The sequence below is a fragment of the Sus scrofa genome, chromosome 1, assembly GCF_054392235.1.
Source record: "Sus scrofa isolate SSC_HxYL_T2T_F1_AM1 chromosome 1, Sscrofa_HxYL_maternal_Yorkshire_Landrace_v2.0, whole genome shotgun sequence".
NCBI lineage: Eukaryota > Metazoa > Chordata > Mammalia > Artiodactyla > Suidae > Sus > Sus scrofa.
The window spans coordinates 247,729,555-247,756,685 of NC_139383.1; the positions used below are offsets into that span (position 1 = coordinate 247,729,555).

Sequence of the window (27,131 nt, forward strand, 5' to 3'; positions counted from 1 at the left end):
TCTAGGAGGTTCCTGGTGACCTAACAGTTAAGAACTCAGCATTGTCACTGCTGTGGCTCAGGTTCGATCTGTGGTCCTAGAACTTCCACATTCCACAGGTGTGGCCAAAACAAAATAAAATGAAAACTTTCTGCATGGTATTAAGAAAATGACAAGCTAAGAAAGGGCTGATGTCCTTATCAATATTAAGAACCCCTACAAATCAATATGAAAAACAGCAACAATTTAATATAAAAATAGGCAGAGATCAATAACCAATAGAAAATGGTCCAAGGACATAAACATAGAAAAAGAAATACACATGGTTCTTAAACACTTGAAAAGATGCTTTTGTTAGTTGGAGTAACTCCAGCTACCAAATACCATATAGTATAAGTTCATCCCTTCCATGTTAATAGATCATGAAGTTCTAAATATTCTTCTTTTATTACTTCTCTTCAAATGTCTTAAATTCCCATAAATTCATAACTACATGCATTTTAATTTCTTTCTTCGAGTTTTATTGAGCTAATAACTGACACAAGGCACTGTAGGAGTTTAAGGTACATGGCACAATGATTTGACTTACATACGTCATGAAATGATTACCACACTAAGTTTAGTGAACATCTGTCATCTCATATAGATGCAAAATTGAAGAAATAGAAAAAAAATTTTTCCTTTGATAAGAATTCTTAGGATTTTTTTACTCTCTTAACTTTCATATATATTGTAGAGCAATGTTAATTATATCTACCATGTTGTATGTTACATCTCTAGTACTTGTTTATCCTATAACTGGAGTTTGTACGTTTTGACTGCCTTCATCTAATTTTTCCATCCCCTCTGGTGACTACAAATCAGGTCTTTTTCTATAAGTTTGTTCTTTTGTAGTACAATTAACCTGCAATTCTGTGTTAGTTCCTGGTACACAACATAGTGATTCAGTATTTCTATACACTTTGAAATGATCACCACAATAAGTTTTTAGTTACTGTCACCATACAAGGATATTACATAGTTGTCAACTGTATTCCCTATACTGTACACTTCATACCTATGACTCGCTTACTTTGCAGCTGGAAGTTTGTACCTCTTAATCTCTCTCACCAGTTTTTCTCTTTTCCCTGCACCACTCCCCCTCTGATTACCACCTGCTTATTCTCTGTATGTATGCTTCTGTTTCTGTTTTGTTATGTTTGTCCATCTGTTTTTGAAAAAATGAAATCATACAGTATTTGTCTTTCTCTGACTTGTTTCAGTTAGCATAACACCCTCTAGGCCCATCCATGTTGTTGCAAGATTTCATTCCTTTCATGGCTGAGTAATATTTCAGTGTGTGTGTGTGTGTGTACATGTGTACACATACTTCTTTTTCCATCCCTCTACTGATGGACACTTAGGTTGCTCTCCTATCTTGGCTATGGTAAATAATGCTACAGTGAACATAGGGATGCATCTATCTTTTCTAATTAGTTTTCACTTTCTTTGGTTATATACCCAGAAGTGGATTTGATGGATCATATAGTAATTCTATTTTTAATTTTTTGAGTAACTTGTGTGCTGTTTTCTATAGTGGCTACACCAGTTTACATTCCCACCAACAGTGTAGGGGTGTTCCCTTTTCTCTGCACCTGCTTCAGCATTTGTTACTTGCAGACTTTTTGATGATAGCTGTTCTGACCAGCATGAGGTAGTACCTCATTGTAGTTTTCCATTTCTCTAATAATTAGCAATGTTGAGCATCTTTTCATGGGCCTGTTAACTTCTGAATGTCTTCTTTGGAGAAATACCTATTTAAGATCTTCTGCCCATTTTTTGATTGGGTTGTTTGTTTTTTTTTTATTGAGCTGTATGAGCTGTTTGTATATTTTGGAAATTAAGCCCTTGTTGGTTGAGTGTTTGCAAATCTTTTCTCCCAATGTATAGTTTATCTTTCAGTTTTGTTATGGTTTCCTTTGCTGTGCAAAAGCTTGTAAATGTGACTAGGTCGCATTCGTTTAGTTTTGCTTTTAGTTCTATTGCCTTGAAAGACTGACCTAAGAAAATATTGGCATGATTTATGTCAGAGAATGTTTTGCCCATGTTCTCTTCTGGGAGTTTTATGTTATCATGTTTTATATGTACATCTTTAAGCCATTTTGAGTATATTTTTATATATTGTGAGGGTGTGTTCTAACTTCATTGATTTGCATGCAGCTGTTCAGCTTTCCCAACAGCACTTACTGAACAAGCTGTCTTTTCCCTGTTGTATATTCTTGCCTCTTTTGTCAAAGATTAATTGGGTTTATTTCTGGGCTGTCTGTACTGTTCCACTGATCCATGTTACATTTAAATCTTTAATCCTTTTTTTTTTTTTAATGGAAGTTCCCAAGCTAGGGGTCGAGCCACAACCACTGTAGAAGCAACGCTGAGTAGTTATGTTGTGAGCCACACGGGAAGTCCTTTAATCCATTTTTAACTTATTTTTGTATATGGTTGGAAAATTAGTTCAGCTTGATCCTTTTGCATATAGTCATCGAGTTGTCCCAGCACCATTTTGAAGAGGCTATCTTTCCCCATGTATATTCTTGCCTCCTTTGTTATAGATTAATTGCCTGTATAAGTATGGGTTCATTTCTGGACTCTCTATTCTGTTCCATTAATATATGTGTCTATGTTTGTGCCAGTACTATATTATTTTGATGACTGTAGCTTTGTAGTATAGTTTGAAATCAAGGAGCATAATACCTCCAGCTTTGTTCTTTTTTCTCGAGATTGTTTTGGCTCTTCAAAACAATACAAAATTTCCATACAAAATTTTCAATTATTTGTTCTAGATCTATGAAAAATGTTCTTGGTATTTAAATATTGATTGCATTGAATCTGTAGATTGCCTTGGGTAATACGAACATTTAAACAATATTAGTTCTTCCAATCCATGGGCATGGTAATGAATCTTTCCACCTGTTTGTGTCATCTTCAGTTTCTTTCATCAGTCTTACAGTTTTCTGAGTACATGTCTTTTACCTCCTTAGTTATATTTATTCCTAGGTATTTTATTCTTTTTTATATGATTGTAAATGGGATTGTTTTTTTAATTTTTTATGTGCATTCTCATTTAAATCCCATCAGACAAGGTGACCACAGGTAATAGTGATGGTGATGGTGGTCATTTTAGTGCAGGAAACTTGTCCCTAAAAAGAGTAGAAGTAATGCCCTTTGAAATTAAATGATGCTACCTACTATATTCCTCTCTTATTTTATTTTACTATCATGTGTGTATCCTGTTGTTTCAGATACCTAGCGAAAGCTAACATTTTAATAGGTCTTTTCTTCTTATAGAAAATTATAAGTACCCTTTATAGAAAGGAGGGAGGCAAAAAAGTCTAAAGAAGAAAGGAACCATTTTCCCTAACCTTCTCAAGAAGTTCAGGGATTGAGAATGAAGCAAGGTCCAGGTACTACAAGGAAAACCCAACAGTGATTTGCAACCAGCCAACATCAGGTCCTCAGCCATATGAGCACAGAAGCCTGCATTTTTTAGCACATACTATGAAGCTTTCTCTTAAGATAGACTCATATTAGCCAAGCTGAAAAGTAAGCCCCTAAAAATGCTTCATTATTATTGACTAGATGGCCTCCAGTTCGGGCTGCAGCCCCTCTGTCTCCTCAAATCATGCCTCTTCCTCCCCGAGCATCCTTTGCTCCTGCCCTCGGGGTCCCCTTTTCCCCAGCACCACAGGGTCTTAGGCATCACATCTTTCCCCTGCTGCCCCCTAGGTCTGGCAGGTCCTCATCCTCCTGGTTCTACCTTCTCTCCTTGCTGTCTCCACGCTGCCCAGTCAGAATGACTCATTTGGTGTGTGATTTTCTGCCCAATAGCCTGTTTTACGTGCATGCTCAAGTCCCCACTCTCCATAAGCTTTTGGGCACAGGGACTGTTTCTGATTGCTCTCTCACTTTCTGCTTGGCCTCTTGTCCCCCCATCAGTGCTTGGCCTTCCCCATAGTCTCTCCCGACATTGGCTCATGGTGCGGCATTTGTGTTTTTCAGATGCATACCCAAACCACAAGTCTGCCTGACAACTTTTGATAAATTTGGATGTAGCCAGTATGAGTGTTTGCCAAGACAGCTCACCTGTGACCAGGTCCGAGATCCTGTTTGTGACACAAACCACATGGAGCACAACAATCTCTGTACTTTGTACCAGAGAGGGAAAAGCCTCTTATACAAAGGCCCGTGCCAGGTACTGTTGTTTGCCTGACAACCCAAGTGTGCTGAGCATGAAATGGGCTTATGATCTTTTTTATGAATCAGCAGTGAGACCCCTTGAGGGTCTCCTGTGAACCCCGTCAAATCTAGGGCACTCTGTCCTCCACCAAAAATGGGTCATCCCAAAGCTGGCTTTTCCTCCTAACACTGGAGGGCCCCCTTGCTCATGTGTAAGCCTTTGCACATCTATTGCAAGAAGAGAGTGGCCTTTTGCCACAGCCATTAGGAGAAGAATGTGAAGTCTCACAACCCAGGCATGAGTCAGCAGCATTTTTCACTTCCCCTAGTTCTGAGGGCCCTCGTTAGAAAGCAGCCCAGGAAGAATGTGAGGTAAAACAACCAAGAAAAGAGCTTTTTTCCACTCTTCCCACTGAAGTCCCACCCATAGTACTGAAAAGTAACTGGAAATTTTCTCTAAAACTTAATGTCTTTCATCAGTTTATCGTCCAGTCTTTTAGAGTTGTGAAATCTGTATTCATATTTTAAAATAACTCCAAGAACGATCCCACTGAGGCCTTCACACACTCCGCTGCTCTGTGTGCTGGCCCCTCTGCCCCCGGGGGGAAAGCCCAGCCTTGGGCCAGCACTCCCTGCCCACAGCCAGCTGACACCTGACGTGCTGGCTTCTCATTTCCTGGTCTTCATTGTCAGAAAATCCCTTCAGCTCGTCTGCCTGGGCCTTTTCCCTGCAGAGCTCATGTTCCAAGTGCCCTGATACAGTCACTCTGCATTCCCAGGCTTCTTTTCTTTTTATTCCCTCCTCCTGGCTTCTGGTTTTCTCTTCCATATTCCTGACCGACCTCATGGATCCAGAGTCTGTCTTCTCTCTCTGCAGATCTCCACTCTTCCCTCTCCTTATCCCATACCCTGCATAAGATGATAAGGCCTCTGCATTTGCATAAAGATTGGTCTTGTTTGCTTCAAACAGGCTCTTCTGTAATAATAGAAGTCTGGAGGGAGGGAGGATTTTTATCTCATATCAGTTCGCATAGAATGAGCACCCAAGTGCCCAAGAAGCTGAGAAAAGTAATCTCTTCAATTCATCTTGGGGCTGCTCTATTGCCCCACCCCACCCCCACCTCGTGTTTAGCAACCTCAGAACCTTACTTTAGAGGGTCCAAAAATTTACACTCTCTTTTTGCCTTCCCGAAAATGGGGAGACCTACTCTGCACTCTTGGTTAGGAAAAGCGCACCGTAGATATTTATAGACTAAACGTGCTTTGCTTGCCCTCAGCCCTTCTGCAGAGCCTCAGAGCCCGTCTGCGGGCACAACGGGGAGACCTACAGCAGTGTGTGTGCTGCCTACTCGGATCGGGTGGCCGTCGACTACTATGGGCCCTGCCAGGCCGTCGGGGTCCTCTCTGAATACAGTTCTGTTGCTGAGTGTGCTGCTGTGAAGTGTCCTTCGCTCTCAGCGACCGAATGCAAACCCATCATCCCACCCGGTAGGCTGGCGGTACTTGGGGTGGGGCAGGGGTGGGATTGGGAAGATCTGCTTATCTGTCTCCAGAGAGTGAGTCACTGAGAAGAGAGTTGACTAGCTTCTTGAAACTTTTCAAAAAGTCTTGACTCCACCTGATGCTGATTAGATGCATACTCTGGGCCAACCTTAAAAAGCTGTGGATTTATCTTAGACATCATCTGGTCTGGTGGTCTTAAAACAATATGGAAAGCTTTGTTCGGTCTTACCCCAAACACCAATGGATAAACAGCAACATATAAATGCTACAATTATAGTTATTAAAGTATAAAAGTGCATAATGTTTACATATTATATGGTTAATGAATAAAGAATTGGTAACTAATGAATGAATGAAGTAGTTTTGATAAATAAAAACATTTTAAATTGAGAAAAACAGAAGATAGTTGTTGTCTTCGATTGGCCTTAACAGCTAATTTAATTATTTTGGTTGCATATAATCCAGAAAGTCTTGTTTCATACAGGCTGATATAAGCGGTAACAATTTTTAAGCATCTTATCTTACAGTCTCATACTCTTCAGTTAAACAGGGGTGGCAGAAGAGACTGTATCTCAAGTCTGCACAGAACAGAATAATCTGGACTCTAACCAGTTTATTCCTCCATCCATGAGCTCAGCAAATGTTTCTTGAGCTTCTACTATATGCTAGACACCTTCTAGGCCCTGGGGACACAGCAGTGAACAAAACAAAGCCTCTTTCCACCTGGAAACCTTTGTTTTGTTTTGTTTTTGTCTCTCTCTCTTTTTTTCTTTTTCTTTTTTTTTTTTTTTGTCTTTGGGCTGCCCCCACAGCATATGGAGGTTCCCAGGCTAGGGGTCCAGTTGGAGCTGTAGCCGCTGGCCTATGCCACAGCCACAGCAATGGGGGATCCGAGCCATGTCTGTGACCTACACCACAGATTTCAGCAACGCTGGATCCTTAACCCACTGAGCGAGGCAAGGAATTGAACCTGTGTCCTCATTGATGCTAGTTGGGTTCGTTAACTGCTGAGCCATGATGGGAACTCCTGTTTTTGTCTTTTTGAGGGCCTCACCCGAGGCATATGGAGGGTCCCAGACTAGGGGTAGAATTGAGCTGTAGCTGCTGGCCTGTGCCACAGCCACAGCAACACGGGATACGAGCCACATCCTTGACCTATACCACAGCTCACAGCAACACCGGATCCTTAACCCACTGAGCAAGGCCAAGGATTAAACCCCACGGATACTAGTCAGATTCGTTTCCACTGAGCCACGACAGGAACTCCAACCATGTTATATTTTGTTATTTTTTTAACATTTAAAAAATAATTTTTAAAATTAAATTTGGATGAAACACTCATGGAATCCCTGAAACACTTGCCCCCATGTTTTGCAGGCAGGAAATATTTGCCCGGGATCACACAGTGAGTTTTGAGCAGGGCCAGGTCTAGGCCCCACGTCTCTCTGTCTGTACTGTACTTGCATTACACCATAGCTGCCTCATCCGAGAAGTGGTACCAGAGGGAAGCAGGGGTGGAGGAAGGATTTTGGTAAATGTATAGGTTATAAGACTCCAGGGTGGTAAGGGAACATATCTAAAAGTGCAGCTGTCAGGAAAGGCTCCTATACCTTTCCTAGCGCAAAATGAAGGGCTGGTAATTTCACCAGCTTTTTTTTTTTTTCTTTTTTTTTTTGGTCTTCTTGCCTTTTCTAGGGCCGCTCCCGTGGCATATGGAGGTACCCAGGCTAGGGGTCGAATCAGAGCTGTAGCAGCTGGCCTACGCCAGAATCATAGCAACGCGGGATCCGAGCCATGTCTGGGACCTACACCACAGCTCATAGCAACGCTGGATCCTTAACCCACTGAGCAAGGCCAGGGATCGAACCCACAACCTCATTGTTCCTAGTCAGATTTGTTAACCATTGAACCATGACAGGAACTCCCTCACCAACTATTTTGAATTCTTTTCATTTCTAATTCAAAACACACATAACATTGTTTCTGTTACACAGGTGCTTGTTGCCCATTATGTGCTGGGATGTTAAGAGTTTTATTTGACAAAGAAAAACTGGATACTATTGCCAAGGTAAGTTGTTTCATGTGCCATGTATTGTTGAAACCTTATTGATAAACCTGTCAATGATCCTACAGACAGAATGTGTCATCCAGTTTATAAATGAGGAAATTAATTTGCAGGAAGCAACTTGCTCAAAGCTGTACTGCTCACGATAAGAGAACTGGGGTTTGAGCTCAGGCTCTCTGGTTCCCAGTCCTGTGTTCCTTCCCTCTACAACCTGGCCATATAGTGATCTTGCTCTGAACATTTCTTAAAAAAGATCCCCTGCTGGCCTAGTGGGTAGAGTGAGGGCTGGAGGCAGAACCAGGCAGCTGGAGACTGGTAGATGCCCAGATGGTTTCAAGGTTGCCTACCCTCACAAGATCTTCCTTCCTCCAGGGGTGCACCCAGAGCCAGGCACCTTCCTGTGATAAGTTTGTCCCTTACTCTTTTCTGTACCATCCCTTTTTCTGCTCACTCTTGTGGAGACAGAGTTCTAGAAATGCAGCAGCCAATACCCGCCACTACTTAGAAAATTATCCCCATTTGAATTAAGATACCTGTATTTTCTCAAAAAGGCTATAGTTATTTCCCTATGGTCTCCGACTCAGAACTGTCACTTAAAAAAATAGTGCTCCTGGCAAGAGTGTTTATCTCAGCCACAAAACCTAGCAGTCAGGGGGGAAAAAAAAATTGGAATGGGTTCTGTGGATATTTATTATTATTATTTTTGGCCACGCCTGTGGCAGGTGGAAGTTCCTGGGCCAGGGACTGAAGCCGTGCCACAGTAGTCACTCAAGCTGCTGCAGTGACAAAGCCGAATCCTTAACGCGCTATGCCACAGGAGAACTCCATCTATGGATAGTTAGAGTTCAGCCTGCAAGGCCCTGCGCGGGCCCCACACTTAGGGGTGCTTTGCTTAAAAGAGCTTCCTTGGCTTGGGCAAGGTAGCAAGGCACTTAGGCAGTAATAAGGAGTTCTTTGGTTCAGGTAATAGAAATTTTTTTTTCCCTTTCTAGGTAACAAACAAGAAACCAATAACAGTTCTGGAAATACTTCAGAGAATCCGCATGCATGTGTCTGTCCCACAGTGTGACGTGTTTGGCTACTTCAGCATTGAATCGGAGATTGTCATCCTCATCACTCCTGTGGATCACTCTCCAAAAGCTTTGCAGGTGGGTGTCAGCATGTGCTGTGCAGCCGCCATCCTATCCCTTTTTCTTTCCCTTTCTTTTTTTTTTTTTTTTTGCTTTCCTCCTTATGTGTAGGTGAGCATTGAAAGGTCACTCCTCGTGACTGTGTTTAAGCATGTAAAGTTAATGTCTAAGTGTGGACAAGCAGCGAACAGGATAGTGGGTAAGGGCACTGGCAGTGTGGATCATTTCTTTTCTGATTTGATTTCCACTGATGCTGTTGTTATTTGTATAATAAATTAAGACTGTATTAAAACGTTACTTTGGCTAAGAAAAGGACAGAGGGAAAGCAGCTTCCTAATGGTGGGATGTGTGTGCAGTTTGTCTGACTTGACCTTTTCATGGGTTCTGTGGTTTTGTATTAAAAGAATCTGATTATTCTCTCCCAGATCGAGGCCTGCAACAAGGAGGCAGAGAAGATCGAATCCCTTATCAACTCTGACAGCCCTACGCTGGCGGCCCACGTCCCTCTCTCTGCCCTCATCATTTCCCAGGTGCAGGTCTCCAGCAGTATTCCCTCGGCCGCCCCCAGGGCCCTGCCGCCCTGCCGCTCCCACCTCTTCCTCCTCAGCTTGGGCCTCACCTTGCACAGGGTCTGGACACACAACTGACTGGCCAGAAAATGTGCGAAATGTTCCTCCATCTAATTTTTCTACGTGGGAAAAGACATACAGGACTGCCGGTCTGTAGTTGAATAGTGGCCAAGTCAAAGCACTTTTCACCTCTATTCACCACACAGTATTTTTCTTTATTGCCAATGTTAGTAGGGGTCTTGTTTTGTTTCTACAGATGTCACAATATCTTCTTCAGATGACTGATGAAAAGAGGATGTCTCCTTCTGGTGGATCACTGCCTTACAATTTACAATTTACATTTGCTCATTGATGGATCCCCCACTCTGAAACAAATTCTATGCCACTGATAAATGAGATGATCACTTTTTAAAAAGATAACTCACTTTATGGGCTTTGTATCCCAGAAACTTCACTTCAGGGTTGTTCTCAGTATTAAGGTGCCGTGTGTGTGTGTGTGTGTGTGTGTGTGTGTGTGTGTTACAGATAATTCCCTACCCTGTCTAGAAGTGAGGGGTCATAGTGAAGAGCCACTGCTATTAGACTAGACAATGAAATAAAGATAAGGCATCTTTGGAATTACCACGTAGATCATCAAGCAAATTTAATTTACAGAAATATAATTCAGGATCCATCTATCGTGTTAAGTAAAAGCAAGCTAAGTATATGGCACTTACATGATCTATTGTAAGTGACAGTCTCAGTGGTTCCTCGTGTGTGTCTGTGACTTTCGTGAAAGGGAGAAATTATGTTGCATCAAAGTGTCTTGCATTATGCATTTTTATATTAAGCAAATGTTTATTCTTTGGTATCATCCAAGTTAAATTTAGAGTTTTTAAACATCAACCTTTAAACCAATTGCTGCTACTTATATAATTGCCAAAAAGTGAAATAATTAGTAGTTCATGTAAATAATACACGATTTTTCTATTTTATTATGAAGGTGAATAGCCATATTTGTAAAGTGACAATCATCTGTGTTAACCCAGTACTTTCCGTTCATGAAGACACATCTGCTTTTTGTGATATGCACAGTGTAGATAAGTGTTCTGACCTTCTTTTTTGATATAGAATTATAAAGAAGTGTGGTTTATATATTTAAAAATGTCAATCTAAGTATTAAAATGTTTGCATGTTGTCTAAGTAATTAAATACTTTGAATGTGTTTCACAGTTTGAAATAAGCTATTCAGTGTAATACTTCTTGTTTATATGCACCTAAACTTAGATTTTACATGAAGTGTTTTTTTCAGTGTTATATGTACCCTCTGAAATATATAGGCATATGCTTATTATACCAAAATGTTGTTTTAAAGTGGGCACTTAAAGCTCTCAGAATATCTCAGTGCTGATGTAGCATGTTTGTTGCAATTGCTTTTTCTATAAAAATGTCTTCAATGCAATATACTGGAAAGCCTTTCTATTTTAATAAAATAATTTTTATATGATTATGTGTACTCCCAAGCAGTATGCACATGTAAAATGAAACCACTGATCACTCTTGGGTGAGCTACATCCTTTGTTCTGGAATAAGAAGTCGTGTGAGTATTGTTATTCCAAAGCTGGGAAAGGGAGCAGCTGGAACAGAGCTGGTCAGAGCAGACCCAGGCATGACCAGAGGCCAGGCTGTGGCAGAAAGTCAAATGCAAAGACCCTGGCTTTTGGCGTTTAGGACCCAGAGAGCTTCAGGTCCTCTAAGACCCCGGAACAAACTGGGCGGTTCAACTCCTCACCGCCTTGGCTGATATTCCAGCCCCAAGGTACGTCCTCTGGCAGAGCGAACTTTGCGCTGTGGAGGTGAAGGGCCTGCTGATCAGGGCTTGAAATGCTGTATCAATCCGCTGAGGCTAAAGCCCAAACCCTCCATCTTATTCCTGTCACAGGGCTGCTCTGGTTCAGCCTCGCTTCTTCTCTATACTGTCTTCACTCCAGGACCCAATGTCCTCATGAAGGGAAGAAGGAGGCACAGAAAACCACAACTGGCCCTTAGGGCTCTGCTCGGAAGCGACACTGTTGTTTCTGCCTACATCTTACTGACCCAAGCAAGTCACATAGCCACTCCTGACTTCAGAAGGTAGGGATGTATCATCTTCTGTGTGTGTGTGTGTGTGTTTGTGCGCGCGAGCACATTGGGGGCAGATGGCAGGGAGGGAGCTGGGGGAGGGACCATGGCATTTTGAACAATAATACAATCTATCGCAGAGGTCCTTTCTCATCAGAATAGGACAGCAACCAGGACTGACTCAATTTCTTATTAGAAAAGCAGTGGAAGAAGTTCCATGATCTGGGAAGGAAATAAGAGCAATGAGAGAAGTGCTTGGGTTTGGGGGAAGAGGACTATCAAGGGAGGAAAAGATCTAAAGTTTGATCCTGCCCTGATGACACACTCATGAGAACTCTGATGATGGTTACGATGGTTTCGGGTGAAACAAGCCCAGGTCTGGTCAGTTCAGGGAGATGGTATCTCTGGTGAGCACAGCCAGGCTGCCTGGTGGACAGAGTGTCAGTGGCTGCCTAGCCTTGGAGCAGGACGGAGCCCCTGCTGGCTGGCTCTGCCCAAGGTCAAGTATGTCAGGCTGGTAGAGGCCTTGAATCGAGATCCTAAGGGAGAAAGGCGGGCTGAGAGGAAGAGAGAGAAATGAGGTTCCTATGCCCCTGGAACTTTTCCAGGAAAGAGCAGCTCTGCAGAAGAGAGATAATTTAGCTGGTAAGGTAACTACATGAGAAGTGAACTCCACAGAAAGATTCAGAGGCTCCTACAGCCATAGGTAATGAAACCAAGATACTACAAAAGCAGATGAACTAGCCCCCTCTCCAGCCTACAGAAGTACTTGGGCCATAGACCTGGCCTGGGTCATGTGCCCACCCCTCTGACAGAGAAGGAAAGTCAGGGTAGCTTCAGCCCCACCTAAACCAGATGGAATGGATTTTTCATGGAAAATTGACTCAGTTTCTAGAAGAAGCCTTCTGCTGGATATGTCCTCTGAAGAGGGTGCATTTCTCCAATTGTTTGCTGCCAGCCCCCAAACCAATTCAGCCGGTGAGCACACAGCCGTGCCTCACCCTCAGGCCGGGCACACTGCTGGAGGTGTCAGGCCATCAGCTCCGGAGTCCAGGAACAACCACTGGGGTGCTTTCTAAGGCTGAACTATTGAAAAAGGGAGTTTTCCAACATGACAAATAATGAAGTAATTGTTATCCCCAAAGCAAATATCATAACTCATCACAGTCTCTCCTCTGTGATGAGGGCAGAGATTTTAAATCAGTGCAAAAAGAAGCAGGCCAGCTTGGAAAGATTCTACTTGCCTCCCGAATGCCTGTTCCAGAACCACCTCTATCAAGGGGCTTCCCAAGGACTTCAGGACAAAAGACCCAGGCTTTAAGGCTTCATTGTCACCGGATGACACTAACTAGTTGGTCTCTCCTAAGTCATCATTTTTCTGTAAACAAATGCTTGTCATTCTTGCCACCAAATCCTCATTTGATGTCCATGGTGAAGAGAGTACCTCTCTGTCATGGTCACCTGGTGGCTGTCTCTGTTCCAAGCTGAGCTTCAAGCACAGCATTTTGAGTGAGAAGAAAGGGGGTGAGAGCCTCGGTGCCTTCTTTGCTGCCAGCACCTCTTATGACTGAGAAAACATTTCTCAGAAATCCCTCAGCAGTTGTCCCTTGTATCTCCTTGGCCAGAGTCGGGTCGTATTCCCACCCCCAGACATTTGGCCAAGGGGAACAGGTTAGCCATAGCTGGCTAGTCAGGAGCTGCACACGCAACTGCCCCATCCAAGGCGGGGTGCAGGAGGGCAAGCATCAGAAGGCCAAGGCCACCAACGGCATTCACCTCAAGATAAAGCCAGTTTTTTGGCAGTCTCAATTTGTGAGAATATAAATCTAAAAAGTTTTGCTTTCACCGTAACTGCCTCCAGCTGTGCTAGGTGGACCCCTGTTTCCAGCTAGGTAGTGGAACCCCATGACAACGCTGATTTTTTATTTTTTATTTATTTATTTATTTATTTATTTTGTCTTTTTAGGGCTTTACCCGAGGCACCTGGGAGTTCTCAGGCTAGGGGTCAAATCAGAACTGCATGTGCTGGCCTACGCCACAGCCACAACAATGCCAGATCCAAGCCACATGCGACCCACACCACAGCTCACGGCAATGCCCAATCCTTGACCCATCGAGCAAGGCCAAGTCCTCATGGATACCATTCAGGTTCATTACTGCTGAACCACGACAGGTACACTAATTCTGTCTGATTTCATAGCTTGAGTACTTTCTTCCAGTTACTTAAAAAGCCTTGCTTCATTTCTCAGGCCTCTGTCTTTGTTATTTTAAAACTTCAAGGAGTTCCCTTCGTGGCTCCGTGGTTAACAAATCCGACTAGGAACCATGAGGTCGTGGGTTCGATCCCTGGCCTCGCTCAGTGGGTTAAAGATCCGGCGTTGCCATGAGCTGTGGTGTAGGTCACAGATGTGGCTCGGATCCCACGTTGCTATGGCTCTGGCGTAGGCCAGTGGCTACAGCTCTGATTCGACCCCTAGCCTGGGAATCTCCATATGCCGCAGGAGCAGCCCTAGGAAAAGCAAAAAGACCAAAAAAAAAAAAAGAAAAGAAAAAAAACCTTCAATCTTGCATCTAATGTGAAAGCCTCTTCTGCCGCCTCCAGCCTCCACTAGATGCTTGCTCAGTGTAGGGGAAGGGGAGGCAGGCAAGGCTCAGTTCTCAAGGAGTCGGTGAGCTTGTCGTAGTGTCATTCTTGGTATCAGACAGTCATTCGGATGTCTTCAGTGCTAACTGTGGGACATTCATTTCTAGTAAGAAAGTTTGTCAATCAAGAGCTGGGTGGCCTTGCCCTCAGCTATAGTTTGCCTGTACAAGATGGGAGTAGGTAATCTAACTGTACAGACGCCATGCCATGGGAAGTGCAAGGAGAGGGTGAGAAAATCTAACAAGGAGAAGACAAAAGGCTTCCTGCGGCTTGACTTGAGCTAGGCCAGGTAGCAATAGGGAGAGTCTGCCAGATTTCTTTAAGACAAGGCACCCTAAGTAGAAGGCACGGCTTGAGCAAAGACAGAGGAGCAGGAGAGGCTGGGTCCATCCCACTTGTAGAGCAGTGAGGCTGACAACGTGGGAAGGGTGGTGAGGGGAGGTATAAGGCAGGTCAGGTTGTGCAGCCTGGAATGCCAGGCCAGAGTGGCACCCAAGCCTCTGGCCTCACCATCCTAGCTACACTGACCACCTGGATAGCTCCTGTGCGTACAGCTATGGCCATCGAACTTCAGTGTCACAAGGGACCTTCAAGATCTCCCCATGAGGGAGATCAGGCTATGCTCCCTTTCCTTCTGTCCTGTGAACGTCCTGGACTCAACGGAGGAAATATTAACGGAGCCAGGCTGGGTGCCAGGCTTCCCCTGGGCCTGGCCCTCCTCCCTCAGGGTTCAGACTGCTCTGTTTCAGCTCCACTCTGGGAAGAAAGTTAAACCCACCAACAACACTGATGGCCTTGCCACAAGATCCATGGAAAACCTTTTATTTTCCTCCACTTGATCGAATGGTTTTCCTTTAGCCCTGGGAGTCAAACCCACACATTCCCAGAGGACACTCTATTTCTCAAAGGGACTGGAGACCCTGCCGTCTCTTCTCTCTCCCAGCTGCATCGTGAGCTTTGCCAGGCCCGGGAAAGGGAACACCGAGGGGTCCTTCCTAGGGAAATTCCTTTCCCTAGTCCAGCTGTCATGGAGCTGGAGAGGGGGCTTCTGTTTTGTACACAGAAGGCAACAGGCCCAGAAAGCAATATTAACCCAGGCGTCACCAAGCAAGTTGAGGCAAAGCCAAGCCTGAGGCCAGGTCTGGGCTTTCCCTAGCACAAAGCAACTAGGTGGCATTTGTGCTTCTCAGGGATGGAGCTGCCATGCAGGAGAGCTCCGGGAAGGTGGATGCCAGAGGTGGACTGAGTGAACTAGGTTCCATGTCAGGCCAGACTGATAAGACAGGTCACTGGGTGGGGTCTGACAGACAAGTCCAAGGAGCAACAGGGGTCATAAAGGTAACAGACATGGCCCTCCTGCCCTTTCTGTGACAGTCTACACTGTGCTCTCCACCTTGTTTTCTCATTGACCCACAGCAAAAGCGTGCACAGGGACAGCACATGCTGAGTATAAGGCTGAGTTGGGTTCTCAGGAAGTTAGGCTGGTGGGGGTAAGGGTGAGGCAGGAAGCCTCCACACAGGGACGCTAACACCCTTGCCCCCAGCGCCACCCACTCTTTCATTGTTCCTAAGTGAAGTTTGCTGTATTGTTTTCTTGTTCTTCTTTTTTTTTAATTTTTTTTATTATTGAAATGAATTAATCACATCTGTAGTTGTATAATGATCATAACAATCTGATTCCACAGGATTTCCATCCCATAACCCAAGCACATCCCCCTACCCCCCAAACTGTCTCCTCCAGAGACCATAAGTTTTCAATGTCTGTGAGCTAGCATCTGTCCTGCAAAGAAGTTCAGTCTGTCCTTTTTTCAGATTCCACATGTCAGTGAAAGCATTTGATGTTGATGTCTCATTGTATGACTGACTTTACTTAGTATGATAATTTTTAGGTCCATCCATGTTGCTAAAAATGCTGTTATTTCTTTCCTTTTAACGGCTGAGTAATGTTCCATTGTGTATATGTACCACATCTTCTTGATCCACTCCTCTGTCAATGGACATTTAGGTTGTTTCCATGTCTCGGCTATTGCAAATAGTGCTTCAATGAACATCGGAGTACATGTGTCTTTGCGAGTCATGGTTTTCTCTGGATAGATGCCCAGAAGTGGGATTGCTGGATCAAATGGCAGTTCTATTTTTACTTTTCTGAGGAATCTCCATACTCTTTTCCACAGTGGTTGCACCAATTTACAATCCCACCAACAGTGTACTAGGGTTCCCTTTTCTCCATTCCCTCTCCAGCACTTTTTGTTTGTAGACTTTTTGATGATGGCCATTCTGGCTGGTGTAAGGTGGTGCCTCAGAGTGGTTTTGATTTGCATTTCTCTAATAATGAGTGATGTTGAGCATCTTTTCATGTGTTTTTTGGCCATCGGCATGTCTTCTTTGGAGAATTGTCTGTTTAGATCTTCTGCCCATTTTTGGATGGGGTTGTTTGTTTTTTTGGTATGGAGCTGCAGAAGGTGTTTATAAATTTTGGAGATTAATCTCTTTTCAGTTGAATCACTTGCAAAGATTTTTCTCCCATTCTTTGGGTTGTCTTTTCGTTTTGTTTAGGGTTTCCTTTGCTGTGCAGAAACTTTGAAGTTTGATTAGGTCCCATTTGTTTACTTTTGTTTTTATTGTCAATGCTCTAAAAGGTGGATCTGAGAAGATGTTGCTGTTGTTTATGTCAGAGAGTGTTTGACCTATGCTTTCCTCTAAGAGTTTGATAGTGTCTGGTCTTATATCTAGGTCTTTAATCCATTTTGAGTTTATTTTTGTGTATGGTGTTAGGGAGTGTTCTACTTTCATTCTTTTCCATGTGGCTGTCCAGTTTTCCCAGCACCACTTATTGAACAAGCTGTCCTTTCACCATTGTATATTGTTACCTCCTTTGTCATAGATTAGTTGGCTGTAGGTGCGTGGGTTGAATTCTGGGCTTTCTATCATGTTCCACTGATCTATATTTCTGTCTTTGTGCCAGTACCATACGGTTTTGATGACTGTTGCTTTGTAGTATAGCCTGAAGTCCGGGAGCCTGATTCCTCCAGCTCCATTTTTCTTTTTCAGGATGTCTTTGGCTATTCTGGGTCTTTTGTGCTTCCAAACAAACTTTAAAACTTCTCAGGAAGTTAGGCTGGTGGGGGTAAGGGTGAGGCAGGAAGCCTCCACACAGGGACGCTAACACCTCTGCCCCCAGTGCCACCCATTCTTTCATTGTTCCTAAGTGAAGTTTGCTGTGTTGTTTTCTTCTTCTTTCTTCTTCTTCTTTTTCTTTTTTTTTTTTTTTTTTTTTTTTTCTGCTTTTTAGGGCCACACCCTCGACATATGGAGGTTCCCAGGCTAGGTGTCGAATCAGAGCTACAGCCACAGCAACGCTGGATCCAAGCTGTGTCTGACCTACGCCACATCTCATGGCAACACCAGATCCCTGACCCACTGTGTGAGACCAGGGATCGAACCCGCATCCTCATGGATATTAGTCAAATTTGTTTCCACTGTGCCACAACAGGAACTCCCAATATTGTTTTCTTTTCTTTTCTTTGTCTTTCGTCTTTTTTAGGGCCGCTTCCCGTGGCATATGGAGGTTCCCAGGCTAGGTGTGGAATTGAAGCTGCAGCCACTGGCCTATGCCACAGCCACATCAATGTGAGATCCTGTCTGGACCTACACCCAGCAGGAAAACAGGTGGCCCACCCCAGTCAGGATAAATTGAGGAAGGGACTATTTACAAAGGTATAAGCAGGATGTCAGAAACCACAGGAAGTATACAGGACATGAGCTGTCAGGTGGGGCTGTTAGCACCCAGAGGCCTAAAGCAGTGAGGTGGGTACCAGAACCCAAGGGGAGCACTGCATGGAGCAGGCATTTCCTCCTCTCCTTCCGGTCTCCTCCTGTCGCTGAACCTGGTCAGAAACCAGAGGACAAGGGAGCCCGTGGCAACTACATAGGTCAGCCTTCCCAGTGGAGAGCAGAGTACAGTCAATTTAGGGAAGGAAGTGGAACCAAAGAAGATGCCCCAGCAGGCCAGGGCAATGACAGGACGGGAGATGTGACAATATTGGCCCACTCATTCCAGCACACACTCAGGATGGGAAGGGCTCTTTGGAGGTGTCCCACTGAGTGTTCCTCCTTTCCTGACCTCACTCAGTCTCCTCAGTTCTTCTCCATCCTCCTCTCATAGCCTGCCTTCATGCCCACATGCCCCAGAGTTTCTCCCCAGCTCCCCGAGAATCCCCACCCTTCCACCCCCAAAGCCCTCTGCCCCTGCCTGAGTCCCACAGACACGGCTCTCATCCTATAGTGCTTCACACTAGAGCAGAGCTACAGCCTGCACTAGTTCAGCCTGGCAGAAACTTTCTCCTGCCAGGCTGTGATGGCTCCAAAGCAGAGGACCAGGCTCTGGTCGCCGGCAGCTGGCTCAGGATCCAGCTCACCTTTCCCATCAGCAAGGAGCAGCCCAAGAGCAAGCACCTTCCTTGGGGTGCATATTCAGTTTCTTCCCAAAAGAACCCAGGCTGTCACATGTGAGAAAGGCACAGAATCCTCATAATAAAAAATGAATTTGGTCATGTGTCTAGTGAAATAAGTCTATATACTCCAGTGGTTTTAAAATAGGTTGGTTGCCAAGTTCCCTCTGTGGTGCAGTGGGTTAAGGATCCATCAATGCTGAAGCTGTGGCATAGGTCACAGCTGCACCTCGATTCGATCCCTGGCCCAGGAACTTCCATATGTCACAGGTGTGGCCAAAAGAGAGAGAAAAAAAAAGGGGTCATTCGTCGATGTTGTCAGTTTCTCCCATGGTATTGATACCATGTTTAAAAAAAAGAAAAAAAAAACTGATTCTTAAAAATATTATTCTTGGTCCTGGCTATCATTTGAATGTTTTTATATTAGGTTAATGAATTTTCTTAGGTTTTTCCAGGGAGAAGCCATAATGAAAACTTTGCTTTTCTTTTTCCACTATACATTTCTTATCTCTATTTGTTGTCCTAGTGTTGGCTAGAACTCCCAAAATAGTGTTGAATAACAGTTGTGTTAACAAGGAACCTTTTGTTTTTTATTTTAGTGGGAATGTCCCCCATTGTTTTACTGTTAAGCATGATGTTTGTTTTTTGTTTGTTTGTTTGGTTGGTTGGTTTTTGTTTTGTTTTGTTTTGTTTTGTTTTTGTCTTTTTGCTATTTCTTGGGCCGATCCCGTGGCATATGGAGGTTCCCAGGCTAGGGGTCTAATCGGAGCTGTAGCCACCAGCCTACCTCAGAGCCACAGCAACGCGGGATCCGAGCCGCATCTGTGACCTACACCACAGCTCATGGCAGTGCCAGATCTTTAACCCACTGAGCAAGGCCAGGGACCAAACCCGCAACCTCATGGTTCCTAGTCGGATTCGTTAACCACTGCGCCACTGCGGGAACTCCCTGATGTTTGTTTTAAGTATGATGTTTTACTGTTTGTTCCAGGAGGCTTGCTAAGGGAAAACAAGAGAGGTTTTTTTTAAAAAAATCAGTAATGGATATTGAATTGTATCAAAGATATTTTCAACATCCATTTAAACAACATTTGTCTTTTGACATGAATTGTGACTATATTTCTTTTTTCTTTTTCTCTTTAGGGCCACACCCACAGCATATGGAAGTTCCCAGGCTAAGGGTCAAATAGAAGCTACACCTGCTGGCCTACACCACAGCTGCAGCAACAACAAAATCCCAGCTGTGTCCGCGACCTACATCCCAGCTCACGACAACAACAGATCCTTAACCCACTGAGCGAGGCTAGGGATCCAATCTGCATCCTCATGGATCCTAGTTGGGTTTTTTCACAGCTGAGCCATGAAGGGAACTCTCGTGACTATATTTCTTAATTATCCTTGAAATCAATTTTATCTGGTTGTGATGTATTATTCTAATAAAGTACTGCTAGATTCAGGTGCTGCTATTTTATTTAGGACTTCGGTGTTTATATTCATAAATGTATTTTTCAGGTTGTGGAATCAGGATCATTCTAGCCTCATTAAATGAAAGGGGGAGGTTTTCTATGCCTCAGGATATATAAATAGTACCGAAAGCATCTGTCTCTGAAAGCTTTGAGAGAACTCACCTGCAAACTTACCTGTGTCCAGCTCTATTTAGGTAAGCAGTAATATTTTCCTTTTTTTATGGTTTATGAGTTCGTTTTGATTTTTTTCTTCTAATTAAATAAATATTTATAATTTGTATTTACCTAGAAAATTGCCCAATTCAGAAAAACTCTCAATGGAGCTGATGTTATTTTTCTCAACACTTCTAAAAAAAGAGGTTACACCCTCTTTTTATTATTAATGTAGTACATTTGAGTTTTCTCTCCTTCGAGACTTCTTTATTGATTGATTTTGTAGAAATGTATCTCTTTGATGTCTTCCAGCTCTAGGATGTATTTTTTTTACCTCTTCTGTTTTTATATTAATCCTTTTATTCAATTAATTTTAAACATTTTATTATGGAAGTTTTCAAACCTATAGACAATTTGAAAGTGAAAATCCATATACCCACCATCTAGATTCTACAATGAACATTTTGCTAATTGCTTTATCACTATCTCTCCATCTATCCTTCTATCCATCCATCTTATATTTTATGCACTTCTAAGTAAGTTACAAACATTGACACATTTCACCCCTAAATATTTTAGCATTCATTCATTCCTTAGAGTTCAATATTCGTTTATGGTTCTTTATTTTTTCGTAACTTGTCTAGCTCCTTTTGCCTAGTGTTTACTGATTTTTCTCTTTTTAAATAATTGGAAAATAATGTTAAAGATTTATTGGCCATCTATCATGTTTCAGACCATTTTAGGGAGAGCCTTCTTCCTCCAGGCCCCAAATTAGGTAATAGATTGTTTTTTGTTTGTTTATGTGTTTGCTTGCTTGCTTGCTTTTTAGGGCCACACCCAGGCTAAGTGTCTCGAATTGGAGCTACAGCTGCTGGCCTCTGCTACAGCCATAGCAACGCAGAATCCAAGCCTCATCTGCAAAGTACACCACAGCTCACGGCAATGCCAGATCCTTAACCCACTAAGCAAGGCCAGGGATCAAACCTGCAACGTCATGGATGCTAGTCAGATTCGTTAACTGCTGAGCCACGACGGGAACTCCAGTAGATTGTTTTTATAAGTCAGCAAATGCAGAGTTCCCGTCGTGGTGCAGTGGAAACGAATCCAACTAAAAAGACAACATATATATATGTTCATATATATACAACATATATATATGGTTCAGATTTCTAAGATACATGTCTTAGTCAGTTTGGTTTGCTCTAACAAAATACCATGGACTGGGTAGCTTTGAAACAACAGAAATTCTTTTCTCAAAGTTCTAAAGGCTGAAAGTCTGAGATCATAAGAATACCAGCATGGTCAGATTCTGGGGCAAGCCCTCTTCCAGACTGCACTGCCAACATCTAGTTGTATCTTCATATGGCAGGAGGAGAGAGGAGCTTTCTGGGGTCTCTTTTCTAAGAGCACTAATCCCATTCATGAGAACTCCACCTTCATGACCAAATCACCTCCCAAAGGCCCCACTTCCAAATACCATCACCCTGGGGATTAAGTGTCAACATATGAATTTCACTGAGACACAAACTTTCAGTCTACAGCAATACAAGTAATAATAAGAAGGGATTTTCATTGAAGTCCCCTTATTTTTAAATCAAAGTAATGTCAGCCTCTATACATTTTTCTCAGCCCTTTGATGGTGAAGCATCTTTCTTTACTGATTTCCAAGTTCTGGGCAGAGAGGCAGATGCATCCCTTCTCTTAAGAAGGGGGAACAGTAAGAAGCTCATCTAGAGTTTAGCCCATGGACATGATGTGCTGGCCTCTTCTCTCCCTTCCACCTTCCTACCTTCCTCTTCCTTATCTAAGTTTGACAGTGATATCATCTAACTACAGCTTTTCTTTCTTATTTGAAACAATGAGAGATGAACTCGGAATAGTGTTATTGTTACTCGATATCCAGGGAATCCTTGAATAATCCTGAAGATTCCTTTCACACAAGCATAATGGTCAAGCGTTTTGTTTTATTTTGGGCTACACCCATGACATGTGGAAGTTCCCTGGCCAGAGACTGAAACCAAGCCACAGCAGTGACAACACCAAATCCTTAACTGCTAGGCCACCAAGGAACTCCAGTGGACAAGTATTTTAAATGAATTAGCTCATGCAATTCTTACAGCCTGTCTCTGAGATAAATAGTATTAGTAGGAGTTCCCATTGTGATTCAGTGGGTTAAGGATTCAGTGTTGCCACAAGCTGTGGCCTAAGTCACAGATATGGCTTGGATCTGATGTAGCTTTGGCTATGGCATAGGCCCCAGCTGTAGCTCCCATTCAACCCCTGGCCCAGGAACTTCCATATGCAGCAAGTGTGGCTGTAAAAAGAAAAAATTCAAATAAAATAATATTAGTAATGCCATTTATAGTTGATGAAATTAGGGCTTGAGGAGATTAAATAATTTTCTCCAAGGTCATAAAGCTGAGTGGCAGAGCAGGAGTATTTTGAACTTAGGTCTAAAAAAACTATGCTCATATTTATTTTACTGTGTATTTTCCTTTAAGTACAGCTTTGTCTGCATCCCATGTATTTTCTTACAACAATAATACAAAGAACATAACCCAATAAAATAAGGAGATTTTCTGCCATGGTTTTTCTTTCCCCTGCTTTTCTCATTGTCATGCCCTGGTATTCATTGAGCTATTACAATGAACTTTTTGTTCCAGAAAACTCTGTGGATCAAGACCCAAAGTCTAAAAGGCTTAAAACACTGTATGTATCTGTACTTTTTATTTTTCTTTTTAGGGCTACACCTGCAGCATATGTAAGTTCCCAGGCTAGGTGTCGAATCAGAGCTGCAGCTGCCAGCCTACACCACAGCAATGCAGGATCTGAGCCATATCTACAACCTACACCACAGCTCACAGCAACGCCAGATCCTTAACCCACTGAGCTGGGCTCGGGATCGAACCTGCATCCTCATGGATACTAATTGGGTTCTTAACCTGCTGAGCCATAGTAGAAGCTCCAAAAACTTTATATATATCTTCAGCCATAGTTTAGGGGAGAATTCATAATAGTATAAGATTTTAGATACTGAGGAGGGCTGAATCATGGAGTTTAGCCCATTATGGGGAAACATTTGGGACAGAAACAAAATTCCCTCTTCTGAAGAGGGAGATAATTGTAGATATCTGCTGGTGTTTGGCTGTTCAGCATGTGGAGAAGTCTCTAGTTGAGTGTAAAAGATCCTGTATCTAACTATGGAAGCTGAAGTGGGGCTGACATTCCTTTGTTCTCTTTCTGAAAGCTTGTGTAAGGACACATGACCCAGGCTCAGCCAAACAGGTGCTCCTGCCCAAGAATCTGAGTCTGGAAGAGTTGACCCAGAGGTGAACAGGGGGCCAGGAAAGATTCTGGATTGCTTGGATGTTTATCCCCAAGAAACTGAAGTAAATATGACTAAGTTTCTATCAATATGCAAGTTTTCTACCATCAGCAGAATTTGGATTTGTCTATACAGAGAAACAGTTACCTTTTTACATATCTAAATTGTGACTACCAAATGCTACTCCTAATAATACTTATTTTTGTGTGTGTAGATATAGAAATAAGTGAGGTTTAAAAAGTGCTTTTAATTTTTTTTTTTTTTTTTTTTTTTTTTTTTTTTTTTTTTTTTTTGCTTTTTAGGGCCACACCCGTGGCATGTGGAGGTTCCCAGGCCAGGGGTCTAATCGGAGCTACAGCTGCCAGCTCAGCCACAGCAATGTCAGATCTGAGCCATGTCTGCAACCTGCACCTTAGCTCACGGCAACACTGGATCTTTAACCCACTGAGTAAGGCCAGGGATCAAACCTACAACCTCCTGGTTCCTAGTCAGATTCGTTTCCACTGTGCCATGATGGGAACCCCATCTCATTTAATTAAAAAAAAAAAAAAAATCCTTGTGGAGTTCCCCTCGTGGCGCAGTGGTTAACAAATCCGACTAGGAACCATGAGGTTGCGGGTTCGGTCCCTGCCCTTTCTCAATGGGTTAACGATCCAGCGTTGCCGTGAGCTGTGGTGTAGTTGCAGACGCAGCTCGGATCCAGTGTTGCTGTGGCTCTGGCGTAGGCCAGTGGCTGCAACTTCGATTCAACCCCTAGCCTGGGAACCTCCATATGCCGTGGGAGCGGCCCAAGAAATAGCAAAAAAAGACCAAAAAAAAAAAAAAAAAAAATCCTTGGAGTTTCTGTCATGGCGCATCAATAGCAAACCTGACTAGTATCCATGAGGACGTTGAGTTCAGTCCCTGGCCTTGCTCAGTGGGTTAAGGATCCAGCATTTCCATGAGCTGTGGTGTAGGTCGCAGACATGGCTCAGATCCCACGTTGCTGTGGCTGTGGTGTAGGCCGGCAGCTACAGCTCCGATTCAACCCCTAGCCTGGGAACTTCCACATGCCTTGGATGCAGCCCTAAAAAGACAAAAAAAAATAATAATAATAATAATCCTCTAAGATAGGCATTATTGTTTTTTGTTTCAAACATTTGGATCAAAATCGTAGAGTGTGCAGGAGAGCCAGAACATGGACTTGGGCCACACCACTTCAAGTCCACGCCCCAGGCTTTTAACTGAATATTCGAACTGTCATTCATCTCTAAACACCAGTTTTGATTTTGCCTTTCAGTGCTCTAGGAGGAACTTTTGTTTTTAATTTCTAAATAGTTCAAAACTTTTCAGTTAACCTTTTGTTAAATTTGGTTTTATTACATTGTATACAAAAACTTTGACCAGTTTCTACTCTTAGAGATTTATCATGGTTTAACACCTAATATTTGGTGAACTTTTGTTCTTGCTCCACAGAAATGTGAAAAATGATGTTATTAAATATAAATAGTCTTAACACAAAGTAAAAGACAGATTTTGTCAGACTGGATAAAAAGAAAGACCCAACTATATCTCGTCAACTGGCCATCCGAGTCACTGCAGTGACAATCTTTAACCCACTGTGTCACATGGGAAATCCAAGCTGGCCATTTTCAATGTAAGAAAACAGCTATGTCAACAGGTAAAGAATGGGAGTTCCCCTTGTGGCTTAGCAGGTTAAGAACCCAACAGTGTCCATGAGGATGTAGTTCAGTCCCTGGCCTTGTTTAGTGGTTAAAGATCCAGGGTTGCCACAGGTCCAGTCATAGGTCACAGATGGGGCTCATATCCCACGTTGCTGTGGCTGTGGTGTAGGCTGGCAGCTGTAGCTCCAATTCAGCTCCTAGCCTGGGAACTTCCATATGCTGCAGATGCGGCCGTAAAAAAAAAAAAGTTAAAGAATGGAGTGGTGGTAAATATGTTACAGTGCTTAATATGAAGCACTATGAAGGACTTTACCTGTATGACCTCATTTATCTTCACAGTCATCCTATGAGGGAGATACTCTTACTATCCCCATTTTACAGAAGAGTCAATTAACTTGTCCAAAGTCACATAGTGGACAAAGGCAGTTTGTATTTTTATATTTGTTTACAGAGATTCAGTTACAGGAGATTTAATGTTGCAATAAAGCAAAATGTATACATCTTTTTGCCTATGTGTGCAAATTTTATCTTATATATTTCTATACCAGTCAATATATATAACCTTCAAACGACATCAAAATCAAGCTTTATGCCAGGAAAGCTATAATTCTATAAAACGCAAAAGCAAAATGGTGTTTTACTATGTAAAAGAGTAGTCTTGGGGTTCCAGTTGTGGCTCAGCAGAAATGAACCTGAGTAGCATCCATGAGGACGCAGGTTCAATCCCTGGCCTCACTCAGTGGGTTAATGATCCAGCGTTGCCATGAGCTGTGGTGTAGTTTGCAGACATGGCTCAGATCTGGAGTGGCTGTGGCTGTGGTGTAGGCCAGCAGCTACAGCTCTGATTCAACCTCTAGCCTGGGAACTTCCATATGCTGCAGGTGCAGCCTTAAAAAGACAAAAAAAGAGTAGTCTTCTGAGTTGCTGAAAGGAAGGGGGGGAAGTTAAAGGATAGATATTACATGACCCTACTAACACTAATTAAAAGAAAGCTAGGAGTTCCCTGGTGGCCTAGCAGTTAAGGATTCAGCATTGTCACTGCTGTGGCTTGGGTTCAATCCCTGGCTTTGGAACTTCCACATGTTGTGGATGTGGCCAAAATAAATAAATAAAAGAAAGCTATAGTGACTATACTAATATTAGACAAAGTAGATTTCACAGGAAGGAATATTGCCAGAGTTAGATCCAGGCATAATGATAAAGCAGTCAGTTTCTCAAAACAGTATAAGAATTGTCAATATTTATGCTCCTTATTTGGAGTATAACCTTTTTATTTAAAGGTTCAAAGTATATGAGGCAAAACTGATTAGAACATAAAGGAGAAATAGACAAATTTACAATTATAGCTGAAACTTTCAACATGCCTCTCTTAATATTTGATTTTTTTTAAAAAAAGTAGACAAAAGGAATTCCTTTGTGGTGTAGTGGGTTAAGGATCTGGCACTGTCACTGCAGCAGCTCGGTTTGCTGCTATGGTACAGGTTTGATCCCTGGCCCAGGAATTTCCACATGCTGCAAAAAAAAAAAAAAAGAAAAAAAGAAAAAGACAAAAATTCAGTAAGGATATAAAAGGCTTGAATAATGCTATTAGTCAACTTTACCTTACTGGCATTTATAGAACATTCTACCCAGAGTAGCAGAACACACAATTTTTTCAAGTGTACACAGAGTATTTACCAAGATAAGCCACATTCTGGGACATAAGACAATTCTCAGTAAGTGTAAGAAAGGATTGAAATCATTAAACTATATTCTCTGTCCACATAGAATTAAAGTGAAGTTTCCCAAATATTTGTAAAGTAAATAACATTTAAAAATAACTCATAAGGCACAAGTCACAAGGGAAATTAGAAATTATTTTGAACTGAAT

General features: G+C 42.8%; 1 protein-coding gene across 9 annotated transcripts in view; it reads left to right on the forward strand.

Annotated features, from left to right (window-relative positions):
• The window catches only part of RECK (reversion inducing cysteine rich protein with kazal motifs), a 76,849-nt gene extending 65,905 nt beyond the window's left edge, over positions 1-10,944 (forward strand). For 7 of the 9 annotated variants that reach the window (XM_021065979.2, XM_084988780.1, XM_021065965.2 and 4 more), the window contains 5 exons: positions 4,015-4,207; positions 5,469-5,679; positions 7,689-7,762; positions 8,752-8,907; positions 9,315-10,944. In XM_021065979.2, the coding sequence (XP_020921638.1) occupies positions 4,015-4,207; positions 5,469-5,679; positions 7,689-7,762; positions 8,752-8,907; positions 9,315-9,536 (856 nt within the window). In that variant the 3' untranslated portion in view covers positions 9,537-10,944. Of the gene's footprint in view, positions 1-4,014; positions 4,208-5,468; positions 7,190-7,412; positions 7,763-8,751; positions 8,908-9,314 lie in introns of all 9 variants that reach the window. The other 2 variants (XR_014823408.1, XR_014823420.1) reach the window with 2 other exon arrangements.
• The last annotated feature ends 16,187 nt before the right edge of the window (positions 10,945-27,131 follow it).